This window comes from Barbus barbus (genome assembly GCF_936440315.1).
Source record: "Barbus barbus genome assembly, chromosome: 23".
Taxonomy (NCBI): domain Eukaryota; kingdom Metazoa; phylum Chordata; class Actinopteri; order Cypriniformes; family Cyprinidae; genus Barbus; species Barbus barbus.
This window is the reverse complement of record NC_136751.1, coordinates 18,872,124-18,889,417: the sequence shown is the minus strand read 5'-3', so window position 1 is coordinate 18,889,417 and position 17,294 is coordinate 18,872,124. Positions and strand designations below refer to the sequence as shown.

The 17,294-nt window shown below is 36.3% G+C and overlaps 1 protein-coding gene across 3 annotated transcripts in view; it reads left to right on the top strand.

Moving 5' to 3' along the window:
• LOC306842547 (ran-binding protein 10-like) overlaps nt 1-17,294 on the top strand; it is a 32,957-nt gene that overhangs the window by 12,740 nt on the left and 2,923 nt on the right. Inside the window, exons 4-14 of one of the 3 annotated variants that reach the window (XM_079373483.1) lie at nt 4,145-4,312; nt 4,472-4,494; nt 4,951-5,135; nt 5,293-5,405; nt 8,380-8,488; nt 12,696-12,844; nt 14,289-14,481; nt 14,665-14,801; nt 15,805-15,950; nt 16,234-16,345; nt 16,556-16,711. In XM_079373483.1, the coding sequence (XP_079229609.1) occupies nt 4,145-4,312; nt 4,472-4,494; nt 4,951-5,135; nt 5,293-5,405; nt 8,380-8,488; nt 12,696-12,844; nt 14,289-14,481; nt 14,665-14,801; nt 15,805-15,950; nt 16,234-16,345; nt 16,556-16,686 (1,466 nt within the window). In that variant the 3' untranslated portion in view covers nt 16,687-16,711. Of the gene's footprint in view, nt 1-4,144; nt 4,313-4,471; nt 4,495-4,950; nt 5,136-5,292; nt 5,406-8,379; nt 8,489-12,695; nt 12,845-14,288; nt 14,500-14,664; nt 14,802-15,804; nt 15,951-16,233; nt 16,346-16,555; nt 16,712-17,294 lie in introns of all 3 variants that reach the window. The other 2 variants (XM_079373484.1, XM_079373482.1) reach the window with 2 other exon arrangements.

Sequence of the window (17,294 nt, the reverse complement as noted above, 5' to 3'; positions counted from 1 at the left end):
AGTAGCATGCACTGATGAATCCTTTCATGAAAAGACCAACGCTGACTTTGCGATTCACTTTTGGTTATAGTCTTGTAGCCTAAGACCATTTGTCTTCTGCTTTTTTTCCATCTTACACTTTTTAATATCTTTCTATCACAGTAAGACAGTAATTCAGGCCAGGAACAGGCCTCAACATGTCCTGAAAAACACTAGCTGTGGGAATGACCTTGCAAATGCAGAGACATCTCGGGGTTTTTCTTTCTGTGCACCTCAATCTCAGGAAATAACTTTGTGATGTTTTTTTTTTTTTCTCTCATGAGTCCTCAAAGGAAAGGAGAGGAGACCTAGATCTCATTATTGGTTTTCCTCAATGGATTTTACCTGGCATCCAGAATGTTCTGAAATCACAAAGCCTTGTCATAATTATTCATAGCTAAAAGCTAAAATTAATCATAGAAAATCTCTTCATTCTCGCAGAGAATGCATTCACACACTAGAGGACATCATGCTGCTACTGGACCAGTTCATTTAAATGACTATCTGCAATGAAAAACGACACAATAACCAAACATAATCCAGTTTGATTGCAAAAACCAAATGAAATGTGCTTGCATTATCATAATGAAGGATGTTAAATAGAAAATGTGACTGGATATTTTGACTATAGTATGTGGAGCACACTCCTATACACAATATTTGGAATTTGAAAAATGTTTGCAGATTAAATGTACAGGTTGTACACGTGATTGATTTGATAATGCAAAGTTAATCTGAATAAATTTAAAAGTAATTTAATAGTAAGACATGCAGTTTAAATCAAAATTTGTTGATAAATTAAACACTGAATTGAACAGGTGGTGTGAATAAAGCCGGGCTTACACTGTGCGATTTTTAAAAGTCTTTTGCGATTGTTGCTTGTCACACTGTACGAACATGATCCCCATGTCAGACTGTAGGATCTCAGTTGTCTTAATGTCAGACTGTACGACAGTCAAGACGCGATAAAAACGGACGTACTCAAGAAGACTTGTCCGGAGTTTTACGTCATCAATACGTGACCCGCGTTCTCTCGCTATAATGGTAGCTAGTAAACAACAGCAACGTGTAGCGTTAGTTTTATTAATTACATGCCTTGATGTTAAAAAAAAAAACAAAAAACGAAAAAGACGACGTGTGTGGAGCAAGTCATGGCTGGGCAAAAGAGGACTTTATGGACTTCCAGTTCTACAGAGCGAACTTGAGGTAATTTTGTTATTCGAGTTTAAACATCCTGCCCCTTAATAAATAAACTTTAAGTAAACTTTACCTTGTACATGTATTGTTTTTACAAATAATGAATGGTTTGAAGTTGTCGCGCTAATTGCGTCATCAAGTTCAGTGCTCCTATTGGTTCTTGGTTTGACAGTCGTCGTAGAAGATGTCACACTGCAGGAAAGTGTCTGAAATCTTCTGACACTGCCAGAATTTAATCGGAGGAAAAAATTGATCGCAACGGCCATTAATCGGCTGTCGGTGAACATGTCAAACCAGCGATCTAGACAACCGATTTTAGCCTAGGATTATAGGAATCTTTTAGGATTTTCAAAATTTGTCTCAGACGAACAAATCGTGGCCAAAATCGCACAGTGTGAGCCGGGCTTATGGTAAGTTGACACTAATATTTACTATGTAAATAGACAATAATGAATTTAGTAACCTGTTTCGAAGGATATTCAAATACATTCATCTTATTGTAGAAACAAACATGTTAGCTCTCTCTTTTATCTGTAAAAAGTCAAGCAGTCTTCAGTGTAACATGATCCTTCAGAAATGTTGAAAACAGTTGTGCTGATTAACATGTTTTGTGGAACCGTCATGCTTTTTTTTTTCAGGATTCTTTGATAAAAAACATCAATTTATTTGAAATAGAAATTGACCCCAGACTCAATGTTTATTAGATGAGAGCATAAAAGAAAGGCCTATATGCAGAAATAGAGAGAGCAGTTTTGGGCAGGCTTGGGTTCATGTCACTCTCCTGTGACCTCTCTGACCAATCAAGTGACTTTTTCGATTGCTTGTTAGCTTCTATACTGTGCCTGAGGCCTTTGAAACGCTTCGGAGCAATCCAACCAATTCGGCATGTGTATGCTGACTACAACTTATGTGTTTATTGACCCCTGTGCTCTCTCCATGAACCACTCTTTGTCTCAGAATGCTTTGGAATATAGTGCAATGTAGACAAACGCATGTTGGGTGGCCAATGTCTTTTCGGGTGTGTTTAGTGCCTACAGCCAACAGCATGATATTCTCTGGTTGTATGTGCTTCCTTGACTAGAGCTGGGATGCTGTAATATGTTAGGTTCAGGTTGCTGGATTAGTGCTAGAGTTTATATTGGCAAATTAATGTTTCTTTTAGGTCTGACGTTACATTTTTGGTATTTTGTAATTGTGTGTTATAGAACAAAGCTGGATTATTGGAAATAATTAGATGTTAAAGCATATTTTTTCCAAAGTAATTTAATATAGTACATAAGTAATAAAATATAATATAATTCATAATATAATGTACATAATAAGTATAAATATTACAAATAAATATAACAATATTGTTATAAAATAAATGTAAACATAATATTAATTGAACATTTTATCACAATTGTATGTGTTTTATACGTGTTTTATACGTTCTATTGCCCTACACCTAAACCTACCCCTTACAGGAAACTTTGTGCATTTTTACTTTCTCAAGTATTTTTACTTTCTCAAAACTCATTCTGTATGATTTATAAGCTTTTGTACCCACAGGGACCTCAATTTAGGTCCTCACCGTGACACGATTCCCCATGAGTCTGTGTGTATTCAGGTTTAAGTCCCCACCAGGATATATAAACCTGTACACACACACACATATATCTAAATAACATTGTTAGTTTCTAATGTCTTTAATCTCTGTTTTTTTCCTCTTTAATTCACTTGCTTTTTGCAATTAACTAACTATCCCATGATTCCAAAACAAAACACTTATATCAGTTGAAGTCACTGTAGTTTCTTATGAGAATGTATGGTGCATTGGCACAGTGTATATGTGCATGTGTGGGTATGTGTGCAATTTGAGTTTAATGGTTTTACGTGCCCCGCTGACCTCTGTGTCTCTGATCCCATACTGGAGTTCTGCCCATTCCATTAGCATGAAGGGAATACTGAGCTCTGCTTTAGGAGTAATATCCCTGCCCGCACTGCTCTGCAGATTAATCTAATACCACACAACAAGCCCACAACAGCCACCGCTTCATTTTTTTCATTTGTTTTGCATCTGTTCAGTCTGTCATTCACAGAATGCACTTGTTTACTCCGTTTCACATAGTGACTATAAATATAATTGCTTACGCAATACCATTTTTATCATGTACTAATCATGATTGCCTGCCAGCATTCGTTTTGAGTCAGATCGGCCTGGTCAATGATGTAGACGGACTCCTCCTCTTGGTGGTTCGAGGCAGTGTGAGGTTTAATGAATTGTTCAAATGGTCTTGTAAAATTAAGCTGCCCACCGTACAAGCTTCAGGGTGGATGGAGCCTTTTAAAGGACATTTTCTTTGTTGTCATAAAAAAACCCTAACTAAATGCAGTGCTTGTTTCAGAACAGCCAAAAAGCCAACTTCTGCTCACCTGGACCATCATCAGGCGTTATTGTCAGGACCTAAGTGTGTTTTTGCTGTGGTCCACCCTTATAATTTCCCAAAGTCCTGCTGCCTATCCTGCAAGGGTCCATCACTTATTCTTTTCTGCACAATTATGGGAATGGTGCTCATAATTTATGTAAGAAGCAGTATTTTATGATGCTGTAGACCAGATGGCATATCAAATGCTGCAGGTTTAGGATCGGTACAGAGGCAGAAACAAGATTCCTTATTAGCAGGCAAAATCTGTGCCCTCCTAGATCTCTACATAATGGCAACACCATTGTTAACATCCCATGCATATTTGATTAATACATACTTTGGCTAATTTGCTTATGCTCTCAGCTTCCAATAAGAGTGTAGTAGTGTCATTGCTGTCTAAAATAGTTTAGGATGTTTATACAGAATTACACAGATTTCCCTCTAACATCACTGCAGGAAATGTAGCTTTTGAATCCAGGCGATTCCCATTTTAATTATTGTATTTCTCTCTCTCACCTCAGGTTGGGACAAGCACTCCTATGGTTACCATGGTGACGACGGACACTCCTTTTGCTCCTCAGGGACTGGCCAACCGTATGGCCCAACCTTCACAACGGGCGACGTCATTGGCTGCTGTGTGAACCTCATCAATAACACATGCTTTTACACCAAGAATGGGCACAGTTTAGGTAATAATTTAATGAAATATTATTTAAGCATAATTTTAATGCTTAAATCATTACAAATCAATTTTGAGACTCAAATTAAAGTATTTGATATTTTTCTTATGTAATCTCAGAATACATAATACTAAGCAGCTCTGATTTGTATTTTTTTTTTTCCTCCAGGTGTGGCTTTCACAGATCTCCCAGTAAGTAAAGCACACAGACCTCAAACAGTGTAATCTAAAACTCAAATGATTAAAAATAGTTTTTTAATTAAAAAAAATAAAAATCACGTCAAGGCCTCCATCAGACCTGTATCTCTGTGTTAGCTTGTACTTTTCTGCCCAACTTTGGATCTTTGTATTGCAGCAGTTCTCATGTTACGCTCCCCCTAGGATGAATTGCTTGTATTGTAGCATTCCTCATTTGTAAGTCACTCTGCGTCTGCTAAATGAATACCTTTAACAGTGGATTGATAGCGTGTTGTAGGCTTGTCATGAGCTCAAATGAGGATTTCTGCTTCTGTATGGAGCTTCAGTTAAGACCTTGCCTGTTAAGGTGTGACTGAAGGATTCCCTGTGCTGTGAATTACTGAGGGAGTATGTGTAGACCTTCTGAACAGACTCTCAGCTCTGTCTTTATGTCCCTGTCTCTCATTTCAGCCTAACCTGTACCCCACAGTAGGGCTACAGACACCAGGGGAGATAGTAGATGCTAATTTTGGCCAACAGCCTTTTGTGTTTGACATTGAGGACTACATGAGCGAATGGAGGGCCAAGATCCACAGCATGATCGCCCGCTTCCCCATCGGAGAAAGACTGGGAGACTGGCAGGCGGTTCTGCAGAAGTGAGCATCCAGTCACCTTATAATAAATTCAGCAGTCGCAAAATTAATAGAAACATCTACTTCATGTTACGCTGCTAATCAGCCCTGTTTTGTGGCTAATTTGTGATTCATAAAGTTTCTTCTCCTCGTATTAACCTTTTTCTGTTTATATCTGCAGTATGGTGTCCAGCTACCTAGTGCATCATGGGTATTGTGCCACAGCAATGGCCTTTGCCAGAGCCACAGAGACCATGATCCAAGAGGACCAAACGTCAATAAAAAACAGACAGAGTGAGTACAAAGTCAACTAGTTTAGCTAAAAATAAATGGATAATTATGTGTGATTTGAATATGTGACTGAATTAATAATTTAAACAGATCTTCTCATGTCGTTTGTGGTTTGGGAATTAGAAAATATAACCGTTATGAGGAACTTAGCGTTTTACAGAATAAGCAAAACTATTGCTTTTTTTAGATGATGGGTTATGAATATTTTATCAATTTTTCAGTTAGATTTATAGTAAAGCATCTTTGATTTAAGCTGTAATGAACACACTGTATATTTAATTTTACCATAATTGGTTATCTGACACTGGCCACAACTGAGTGAATTTAATCAATCTTGATGAAAGCAGCTTTTGAGAGATAAATGAAATGTTATGTATAATTTTGCTCACAAAGAAAGGCAGAGTATATAGGAGTATATTTTAATTCTGAAAGTTGGTATTATCATGAGTAATCAAAATTTCTGTGATCTTCTCAGATAAAAGAGCTCAATGTACAATAAAAGTATGCTGTAGCTTTGAAAACTTAAAACTTCTTCTTTGCAAAAAGAATATGTACTGAAACTAAGCTTCAAAAACTGACTCCCTCATATTTCAATCCTAATCCTTTCAGGTAATAAGTAGAAAGTACTGATTACATGGGCCTAATTCCTAAACAAAATAAGTAGAACAAAAAAAGTGTAAACTGTTCTCCTAACCTTGTGCTTTTTCTGGTGTGTGTGTAGCACCTACATCTCTGCATATTGTACCTGAATTATCCCAATAATAGAAATTAAATGCTATATTTACATTTAGTTATTTATCAGACGCTTTTATCCAAAGCAACTTACAAATGAGGACAATAGAAGCAATCAAAATCAACAAAAGAGCAACAATATGCAAGTTCTATGACAAGTCCTGCAGCCTAACGCAGTACACGTAGCAAGTGATTTATTTTTATTTATTTTTATTTTTTTTTATATATAAAGAATACAAGTATATAGAAAAAAGAAAGCTAGTGTAAGAGGGTCAGATAGATATAAAGAAGACTAATAAATACAAAGAAGACAGATAGATAAAACCGAATTAGAATAAAGAGTGCTAGAGTTAGAGGCTCAAATAAAGATGGAAGAGAGATGTTTTTAGCTGTTTCTTGAAGATGGCCCAGGACTTGGGCAGGTCATTCCACCAGATGGGAACAGTTAATGAAAAAGTCTGTGAAAGTGATGTGATTTTGTGCCTCTTTGGGATGGTACAATAATGCATCATTCACTTGCAGAACGCAAGCTAGTAGTGAATTTAGGTAAAGGGCTGCAGAGCCAGTGGTGGTTTTGTAGGCAAACATTAATGCCTTGAATTTTATGCGAGCAGCTATTGATAGCCAGTGCATATTGATAAACAGAGGTGTGACGTGCGTTCTTTTCGGCTCATTAAAGATTAATCTTGCAGCGGCATTTTGGATTAATTGTAGAGGTTTGATGGAACTGGCTGGAAGACCTGCCAAGAGAGCATTGCAATAGTCAAGTCTGGACAGAACAAGAGCTTGAACAAGGAGTTGTGAAGCATGTTTTCCGAAAGAAAGGGCCTGATCTTCCTAATGTTCTATAAAGCAAATCTGCAAGACCAGGCAGTTTTAGCAATGTGGTCTGAGAAATTCAGCTTATCATCAATTACAACTCCCAAGGTTTCTGGCTGTTTTTGAAGGAGCTGTTTCTGTCTTAGCCAGGTTGAGGTGAAGGTAAATGTCTGTTAGACAAGCTGAGATGCGAGCAGCTATCGTCTGATAATCAGGATGGAATGAGAGGAAGAGTTGAGTGTGATCAGCATAGCAGTGATATGAAAAGCCATGTTTCTGAATGACAGAACCTAGTGATGCCATGTAGACAGAGAAGAGAAGTGGTCCAAGAACTGAGCCCTGAGACAGCCCAGTAGCTAGATGTTGCGACTTGGATACCTCACCTCTCCAAGATACCTTGAAGGACCTATTTGAGAGGTAAGACTCAAACCACTGGAGTGCAGTTCCTGAGATGCCCTTTACCAATAGGGTTGACAGGAGGATCTAGTGGTTGACCATATCAAAAGCAGCGGACAGATCCAAAAAGATAAGTAATGAAGACTTGGAAGCTGCTCTTGCAAGTCTTAGGGCTTCAACAACTGAGAACAAGGCAGTATCGGTTGAATGTCCACTTCTGAAACCAGACTGGTTGCTGTCCAGGATGTTGTTCTGTGTGAGAAAGGCAGAGACTTGGTTAAACACAACTCGTCCAATTGTTTTGGCAATGAAAGGTAGAAGGGAAATCAAAACTATTTATTTATTTATTTTTTAATAGGGTGACCATACATCCTCCTTTTCCCTGACATGTTCAGGATTTCTAAATTGGCTAAAATGTCCAGGATTAAGCTTTGTTTTCCTATTGGCTTGCTCTCTACGGTCCTCAAAAAAAAAACATGGCGCTCATGTATGCGTGAGACGCTGAAATATCAGGGCAGTCAAAGTTGTGCATATAACGATGCATTGTTTTAACCGTTCTCTGTACACTGTAAATCAAAAGTTGACAACTTAAAAGTTAAAGGCAAAAAAAAAAAAAGGATGTTAGTGTCACCCTATTTTAAAGGACCCTGTTCTTAACTGTCAAGAGCTGCGTATTACTATACGTTATTATGGCAACCTGTCACAATGTGATTCAAACTTGAAGTTGTTACATATAAATGGAGCATTTAAAAACTATATTGGCAGTAAACCCTTGCATTTAAGCACCATTTATTATTTCACCTGAGAAGAGGGCATTTACATAGAAGTCTTAAAAGCACAAGAGTAATAAAACACCTGTTTAAAAGGGTCAGAGACATGGAAAATGATCATAAAACTAAATTATGAATGTTCAAAACACTTTACCAACATTGTAAGTGGACCTTAGGGAGAACTATTGAGTGATAAAAATGTATGATATGACCACTAACAAAACAAGAGCAAAACAGTGGTTTCTTCTTTGTGCTTGCAGGAATACAGAAGCTGGTATTGGCAGGACGTGTTGGAGAAGCCATTGACGCAACACAGCAGTTGTACCCCGGACTCTTAGAACACGACCCCAATTTACTCTTCATGTTGAAGTGAGTACTGTATGTCTGCCAGCCATGTGTCTTTTTGTTTGGAATGGATCAAGAGGAATTCCCTAAATCCTGAAACAAGGTGAAAAATGTGTTCTCTTTTCTGGAGATAGGTAGAGCTCAGTTGTATTTGAACTTCCAAAGCTTTCCAAAGTGCCAACGTACTCAGAAAACATGTAGCCTGAGATTAAGGCAGTCTTTAACTCTGTGTTATACATAATGAAGGTTTCTAAAGTGCCCTATGGTCATTCTGATGAGTAGGCCTCTATTTTTGTTACTTGTCTTTATATAAAAAAGAAAACACAGGTTAAAAAGAGGGTCATGGTTGCTTTGGACTGAGCTGCTTTTGATATGATTAGTCATACTATTGCATAAGGTTGAATATGAACTGCCTTTGAACTAACTTTTTAGTAACGCTTACAAGTCATACATCAGCGATTCTGTTGAATTGTGGATGTTTTTTTTATAATATTCAAGTCAAGCTTCCAAATATTTATCTTGGTTTTTGTGGGAACAATGACTTTTAAATTGCATGCAATTAGAAGATCCACCTACAAGAATAAGTGGATGCAAAAAAAAAGCTGAAGTTAACAAAATGGAAAGGTTTGCATAGCTGCTTTCACTTAAAAAAAAAAAGTTATTGAAAGTAAATGGGAAAAATGGTTAGTTTTGGTTTTTGCTCATAACGGGTGCGGCCTGTGCTGTAGCCTTATAATTTCATATTAACGCACGAAATAATCTACGTGCATGCAATGTTGAAAAAGGCGATTAAAGCTGCCTTAAAACTGTGCATGCATGTAATATATTTTATGAGTCACATTTAAGAATGTCTCTGAAATGGTTTTCCAAACTGTCCTGGAGCAGCCCAGCACTGTCTCACTCATCTAACACCCTCGATTCAACTGGTCAGTTCATTAGTAGAGACTTTAAGACCTGAAGTGGGTCAGAAAAAGGTACAGAGAGCTGAGAGAAAATACGATGCGTGTCAGATCCGCGTCACGTTAAGCAGCTGCAGCTCTTAAAGAAATAGAAGCCAAAACAACCTAATACTCAGCTGCTGTGATGTGGTAATCAAAGAACAAAAGAAAAAAAAAGAAGAGGACATCAATAACTTTTATATAGTTTTAAGGATTCATCTACATTTAGTTTAGAATTTAGTTTGATCATTTCAATTTCTGTATATTTTTGCTGAAGGGCACAGTAGAGCCCTGCGCGGGACTAACCCGCCCGCTCCCACAACCTGCGTGTTCCACTCCCTCCCGCTCCCGTGGACTTTCTCTCAGACCTTGTAAAAAATGTTGGCTACACAAATACTCAAATATTCGTTCAACTTAACATCCAGAATAGCAGGCTTTAAACATGATTGCGTTTAAATAAAATGAAGTAATGCTAAAACACATGACAAAAACATTGGGTATTTTTTATTAGCGTTATAAAACATTAACCGTTAAAACAAAAGCACAGATAGCAGCACCTCAGTTTTTAAAAGCAGCCTACTGCTTGATACATAAGCACCAAACGATTTACTAAACAAACAGTTTAAAGCTCATTGCACACCCAGTCTGAAATTTTCGCACGTTAAAAAATAAATACGACCTCACATTGTCAATCACGTTTACACACTGCCTCCGAAACTTTCGTCCGTCATAAAATTTTTTTGCATCAGGTTCGATTTCTGCGTTTTCGCATCCGTAGCATGCATTTTGATAGGATGAGGAATACGGAAAAAAAAATACGGAAAAACGCACACGAAAATTTCGGACTCTTTGCAGACTCTCTTTCGGAGGTACAAAACGAATAAACAAGACAAATAAAATTATAATAGGTCATTTTTGTACAACCTTTTTTTCCCTCTACTGCGACACTTCGTATTGTGTTGTAAAGGTTAAACGAATAGTATCCTGACAAGACGAATAAAAATAAAGGAATACAATTTTTGTACATATTTATTTTCTTTGTGACACTTTTTTTCCCTACTGTGTTGACAGCAAAATGTTAAACGAATTTTGTGTCTTAAGACTATTGCTGTCAATAAAAGACTCTTGACAAGACGAATAAACTAACAAATACAACTTTGTGCAGACTAGGCCGACACATTTATTTCTCTCTTTCTTTCAGTAGAGGAAATTTAAATGTGTGATTCTGGAAACGAGATCTAAATTTAGCGGGAACGGTCGGGTCGGGAAGAAAATTATTCAAAGCGGACAGCGGGTGAACTAAGAGTGAATGTATCGTGGGAGCGGGTGGGTGCGGGATATAACCTCGCGGAAGCAGGACTTTAAAAACAGTCCCGCCCAGACCTCTACCCCGCGAGATTTGCGTTGGGTCCCGCGGGAGCCCAAACCCAATGCAGCCCTCTAGGGCACAGATAGGCCTAAATATATCATTTATTATAATGGGTTTATGTGAAGATTGTTTTAAGTTCACTTAAATTAGAAGTTATTTTTTAAAACTCTTAATAAATGTTCAAATTGATAGCTCTCAATTATACTGTAATGTTGAATAGTCAGTGGTTAAATATTAGGGGGAAAACAATTTTATAGAGACATCAGTATTGGTACCAGTGATACTGGCCTTCAGTCATAAAAAGATGCCATTAAACAAATATTAAAAATATACTTTTTGTTGCTTGTACATTCATTTGAAGATTTAATGTTAAATTATTGCAATATAAAAGTACATTTAAAAACTTTAATGTTAGGTGGGATTAATCATGATTAATCTCAGGGGAAAAAAGTGTGATTTAATTAGTTAATTTTTTTAATTGATTGACAGCACTATATATATATATATATATATATATATATATATATATATATATATATATATATATATATATATATACATTTGAAATAAATGCTGTTCTATTGAATATTCAAAAAATGCAATGTATTCCAAAAAGCAATGCATCACTTTCTACAAAAATATGAAGCAGCAGCTGTTTCAACATTGATAAAAGATAGGAAATGTTTATTTTTCAGCAGAAAAGAATGATACAAAATTCTTTCTGTTGGATGAAGACTGTAGTAATGGCTGCTGAAAATTCAGCTTTGCCATCACAGGAATAAATTACATTTTAGAATATAATAAAATACAAGTTAAGACATTTTAATTTGTAATAATATTTTACAATTTCACTGTTTATACTGTATTTTATTAAATGAATTAAGCCTTGGTGATCATAAGAGACTCTTTTTAAAAACTTTAAAAAAAAAAATCTTACCAACCCCCAATTTCTGAACAGTATTGTTCAAAATCTCTGTTAATGGACAAACCAGTAAAGTATTATGAATTATTCCTCATGTTGAGTGATTACCGACAACTATGTTCTTTGTTTCATTAAAAATAAAATAAAATATAAGCATAAAAAATAAGTTAGTGTTAGTCTTCTAGTCTTAGGCCTAAAGGGATAGTTCATGCAAAAATGAAAATGCTGTTGTCATTTACTCAAGTTTTTTTTTTTTCCAAACCTGTATGAGTTTCTTTCTTCTGCTGAACACAAAAGATATTTGGAAAAATGTGTGTAACCAAACAGTTAATGGTCCTCATTGTCTCCCATAGTATTTTTTCCATTCTATGGATTATCAACTGTTTGGTTACCCGTATTCCTCTAAATATATTCTTTTATGTGAGTAAACACCCTCAGAATTTTCATTTTTGTGTGAACTATCCCTTTAGTAATTCTTTGTCATGCATTAAAAGCATGATATCCCTGATCTTTGGTCCTCAAGCAAATTGCATTCAGACAATCAGTGCAAGCACTACAGAGATGTTAAACTTCTCTTTGGGGACAATTGCTATTATGTTTGCTTGGCTGGAATTTTGTTTTGACATAAAGATAAAACAGATTTTTTATATAAAGCCTTGCATGGAGGTGCATGCTTGCTATTATTTAATTGCACGGTTGGATGTCATCAAATGCTTTGGGAATAGTGCCAGGATGTGTGGGAAGCAAGCAGTGAGAGCTGACTCCTCTCTCTCTCTCTCTCTCTCTCTCTCTCTCTCTCTCTCTCTCTCTCTCGGTGATGGATAACAGTTGACAAGCAGACAGTTTAAGGGATTGCAGAACCGACAGTGTCAGTCAGTAGGCAAAATGGATAACAGAAACCTGGTTGACAGACATTTGAATTGATTGGCAGGTCTGAAGTGAGTGTGTATTTGTGTGTGAGATCTCACTGGTATAAAAGTGATTTTTGCTGCTCTCCCTTAGGTGTCGGCAGTTTGTGGAGATGGTGAATGGTACAGATAGTGAGGTACGGTGCTTTAGTGTCCGCTCTCCTAAATCACAGGACAGCTATTCCGGCTCCCCCAACCTGAGCCCGCGGCACGGAACCACCAACGCTCACTTGCACAACACAGGTGACAGACACACTCCACACTAACATCTTCAGTGTTACTTAAAAATTGAGCACTTTGTGATTTAATGTATTTGGCTGAATCATAAAAACTCTTTGTTTCATCCCAGAATCTAAAGAAAATAAGAAATAGTATTTTGCATAAGGAAAACAAATTGAAATTGTGACATTATTTGCATGAAATTTAAACCAATTTTCTCTCCTAAATTCTCATTAACATAATTCTCTCTCCCTAAAAAAACAAAAACAAATTCATGAATAAATTATCATGAATAAAAACATCTATTTATTACATCAGTACAGCAATTCAGTCCAACAAATCCCATGTTGTGTATTTCCAATTGCACTTTATACATTTTCTTAATTATCGATCTAAATTAATTTATGCTTAAGATTTATTAAGTTTTTTCACATTATAGTATTAAGGACTTTTTTGCATTATATTTAATAATGTTACATTGCAAATATTTGTAATGCTAAATGTAATTGGTAACACTTTATTTTAAGATCCAGTTCTCACTATTAACTAGTTGCTTATTAGTATGCATATTACTAGCATATTAGCTGTTTATTAGTACTTATTAGGCACATATTAATGCCTTATTCTGCATGACCATGTTCTAGATCCCTTAACCTTACTAAACTTAACAACTGCCTTATTAACTATTAATAAGCAGCAAATTAGGAGTTTGAGGGAAAACACTTAGTAATTAGCGAATGTGTTCCCTAATCTAAAGTGTTTGCATATTATTATTATTATTATTATTATTATTATTATTATTATTATTATTATTATTCGTTTTTATTTAATTTAAGGTCACATATGACCTTGATGTTTATTAATGTCTACAGTGTTTCTGTTAAGTTGTCTTGAACAAGCCCACAAAGAATCTGTATAAAAAAAAAATTCTTCCAAAAAGTGTAGGGTAGAAATCTGTGCAATTAGAAGCAGTTAATCATTAATTCCTTCTTTTTTTTTATTATTACAATCAATTTATTAAATTATTTGTATTTATTACATTTAGCTCAACAAATACCACCATGATGTGTATTTACACTTGCACTTTATACATCTTTTTAATTGCAAATCTAATTTAAATCATATTTATTCATTTATTTCTTAGCTGAGCTAACTAATCTAATTGGTAGCTGAAAGCATTCATCAAATTAGCCCAAATATTTATTAAACTAAAATGCAAGGGATGAAGGATGTTTAGACCTAGAACAGTTGTTCAAATTCAGAATTACGTGGACTTAGATTCCGAGTGGGTCTCATCATGAGTAACATCTTCAAGAGAACAGATGTGGAGCAGATGGTTTCTTGAATCACTTGTTTCACCTTTACTGCAGTTGGGTGGATTATGTAATTTACAATTGAAGTGATGCCCTTTCATTCATACTGTTTCTCAAGATAGTTCTCATTATTTCTTTCTCTCCTCATGACTCAGGAGCAGACAGTCCCACATGCAGTAACGGGGTCACCCCTACTAGCAAAAATAAGAGCCACAACAAATACACAGGTGTAAGCTCCGCCTCCTCCTCTCCATCCTCCTCTCCTTCCTCCGTCAATTACTCAGAGTCCAACTCTACCGACTCCACCAAGTCCCAGCCCCACAGTGCCACCAGCAACCAGGAGACTAGGTCTGTGTTGTTGTTTGGGTTAGTAGCTGGGTTTTTTGTCTTTGAGCCAGATAGAAAAACAGAATATGTGGTCCTATGCAAGCAAGGCCAAGCATATAAAATTGAATTGTTCTCAAATGTTGTGTACTTACATTCTCGAGAGACCAGCTCTGCTGTTGACTGTGTATTTTTGTGTGTTGACAGCGATAGTGAGATGGAAATCGAGGCAGAACATTACAGCAACGGCGTGACAGAAAGCTCAACCCGCATTATGAATGGCACATACAAACACCAGGAAATCCTGCAGGCGGATGACATCGGTGTTGGCAATGGAGTAGCAGGTACAGGACATGCTCGCACACCACATATGCAGGACTTTCAACGCCATGCACAACAGGCTGTGAGAATGCCTTTTTAAAATTTTTCTCCTTGTCCCTCGTTCATTCTTCACTCTAAAGTGACTAGTTCTTTCTCTGTCCTTCTCCACCTTGAGAGCGGCTAAATTGAGCTTCTCTATATTCAGCCCATTAAATGTTTTTCTCCAAGGTTACAAAAAGAGAGAGTGATCTTTTGTAGTTGCAAAATTTTTGTAGAGTGTGCAGTTTTTTTTATAGCACCCAGTGCTCAGTGTTTTTGTTGTTGTTGTTGTTTTGCTTAGACTTGAGAAAATGGCTTACATGAATTTAAAAATTGTATTCAGACTTGTGGAGGACTTTTTAATATTTTATTATATTATATTATAAAATTGTTTTATATTATTTTGTTGTTGAATGTTATGGAGTCAGTAACGTTTTTTAAAATAAATTTAAATTTTACTTCTGCAAGGATGCATTAAATGGACATTTATAATGTTACAAAATATTTCTATTACAAAAAGGTATCACAATTTCCACAAAAATTGTTTCTTGAACACCAAATCAGCATAGAATGATTTCTGAAGGATCATGTGACACTGAAGACTGAAGTAATGCATGAAGTAATCCATAGCATGAATAAAGTACATTTTCAAATAGAAAACGATTATTTTTAATTGTAATAATATTTCACAATATTGCTGTTTTTACTGAATTTCTGATCAAAAAATGGAGAGCTTTAAGAGACTTCTTTCAAAAACATTAAAACATCTTAAACATTTGAATTATATTATGTTATATTACAATATTTGCATTCCCAATAGTTCCACTAACTTATTAAACAGTCTCAGATTAATAAAACAATTTAGGTGAGATTTCCCAGCAGTACTATATTGAAGCAATTTAACCACAATAGCTATGTGCACTATGCAATTAGAGTTGCAAACATGTCTGCTTTTGTGGTTTCAATGCAATTTATCTGCTCCTCTAGATGACAGCTGCAGCTCAAGACAGCTGTGTGGAGGAAACCAGGCGGCCACGGAGAGGATGATCCAGTTCGGCAGAGAGCTTCAGGCCCTCAGCGAGCAGCTCTGCCTCCAATACGGCAAGAACGCCACTCACAAAAAGATGCTGCAGGTAGGAGCGATGAAGGGAAAGAGGAGGGGAGGGTGTTATGGTGATATTGTGCAATGATAACACATCAGTTTGTTGTGTTTTATATTAAATATTGGTGAAGTGGTCTATTTAAACATGCAATAATATTCTGAGCATATAAACTAATCTGTTCAACTCTGCCTCTTGTTTGTTGCTGATGCAAATACACAGTTGAAGTGGAAACTTGATTAGCCCTGTGGGTAGCAGTACACTTGCATCCTTTGTGCCCACTCGCCAATGTGTTTGTTTATTTGTGTGTGTTCAGGATGCATTCAGTCTGCTGGCATACTCAGACCCCTGGAACTGCCCCGTGGGCCAGCAGTTGGACCCCATGCAAAGAGAGGCGATCTGCTCCGCTCTCAACAGTGCTATTCTGGGTAAGGCTGCTTGGCTGGCTGAGATCACACATTACTAAGTTCTATGAACATGATCGCTTATGTAGACCTTTTAATTTACATGTGGCTGCAGTAACATGAGGCCGATAAAAGAGCTTGTGATGGTCTGGTAACATGGCCATGAGTTATTATCACTCCTAAATATTTAATGGTTTTGATGGCCTTATATCTGTGATCTTTTCCTTCATTCAGAGTCTCAGAATCTGCCCAAACAGCCTCCACTCATGCTGGCTCTGGGTCAGGCCACCGAGTGCGTGCAGCTGATGGCCAGGGTTCGCTCTGGTTCCTGCTCCTTCGCCAGAGTTGACAACTTTTTGCACTAGCACCAGTCCAGACAAGAGCACCAAGGTATTTATAGTTTTAAAAATATATATATTTTTTTTTATACAGAAATTTGATTGTAAAATTCAGTTTAGTTTGTTTTAATTCGTCAAAATTATTTATTTTTTAAATTATTAGTTTTATTTGCATTTTAATTTTAATTAGAGGTAACTTTTAACATGGGAACAAAACTCATTCTGTATATAAGACACTCAACACTTTATCAGAAAATGTGAAATGTAATTGGTGGATGGTTGGATTTCTAAAGTTTAGCAACATTGAGTAAATCAGACCATGCTGCATGAATAACATTTAAAAAGTAAATTAATGTTCTCTGTAATTTTATTATTTTTATTGCACATTTACAAGTCCGATTTAGTGTATGTTCTTCTAGTGTTTGTTCATTTTACCTTTTGTTTTTACTTTTAGATTTTCTCCACTTGTTGTTTTATTTTAATTCAGTATAATTTCAGTTTTTCATTTCTTATCCACATTATTTTTAACATAAGAGCAGGTGCGGCTATTTGTAACTTGAGTGTGTAAGGCAGGGGTCATCAAACTTGAGCCTGGCGGGCCGGTGTCCTGCAGAGTTTAGCTCCAACTTGCCTCA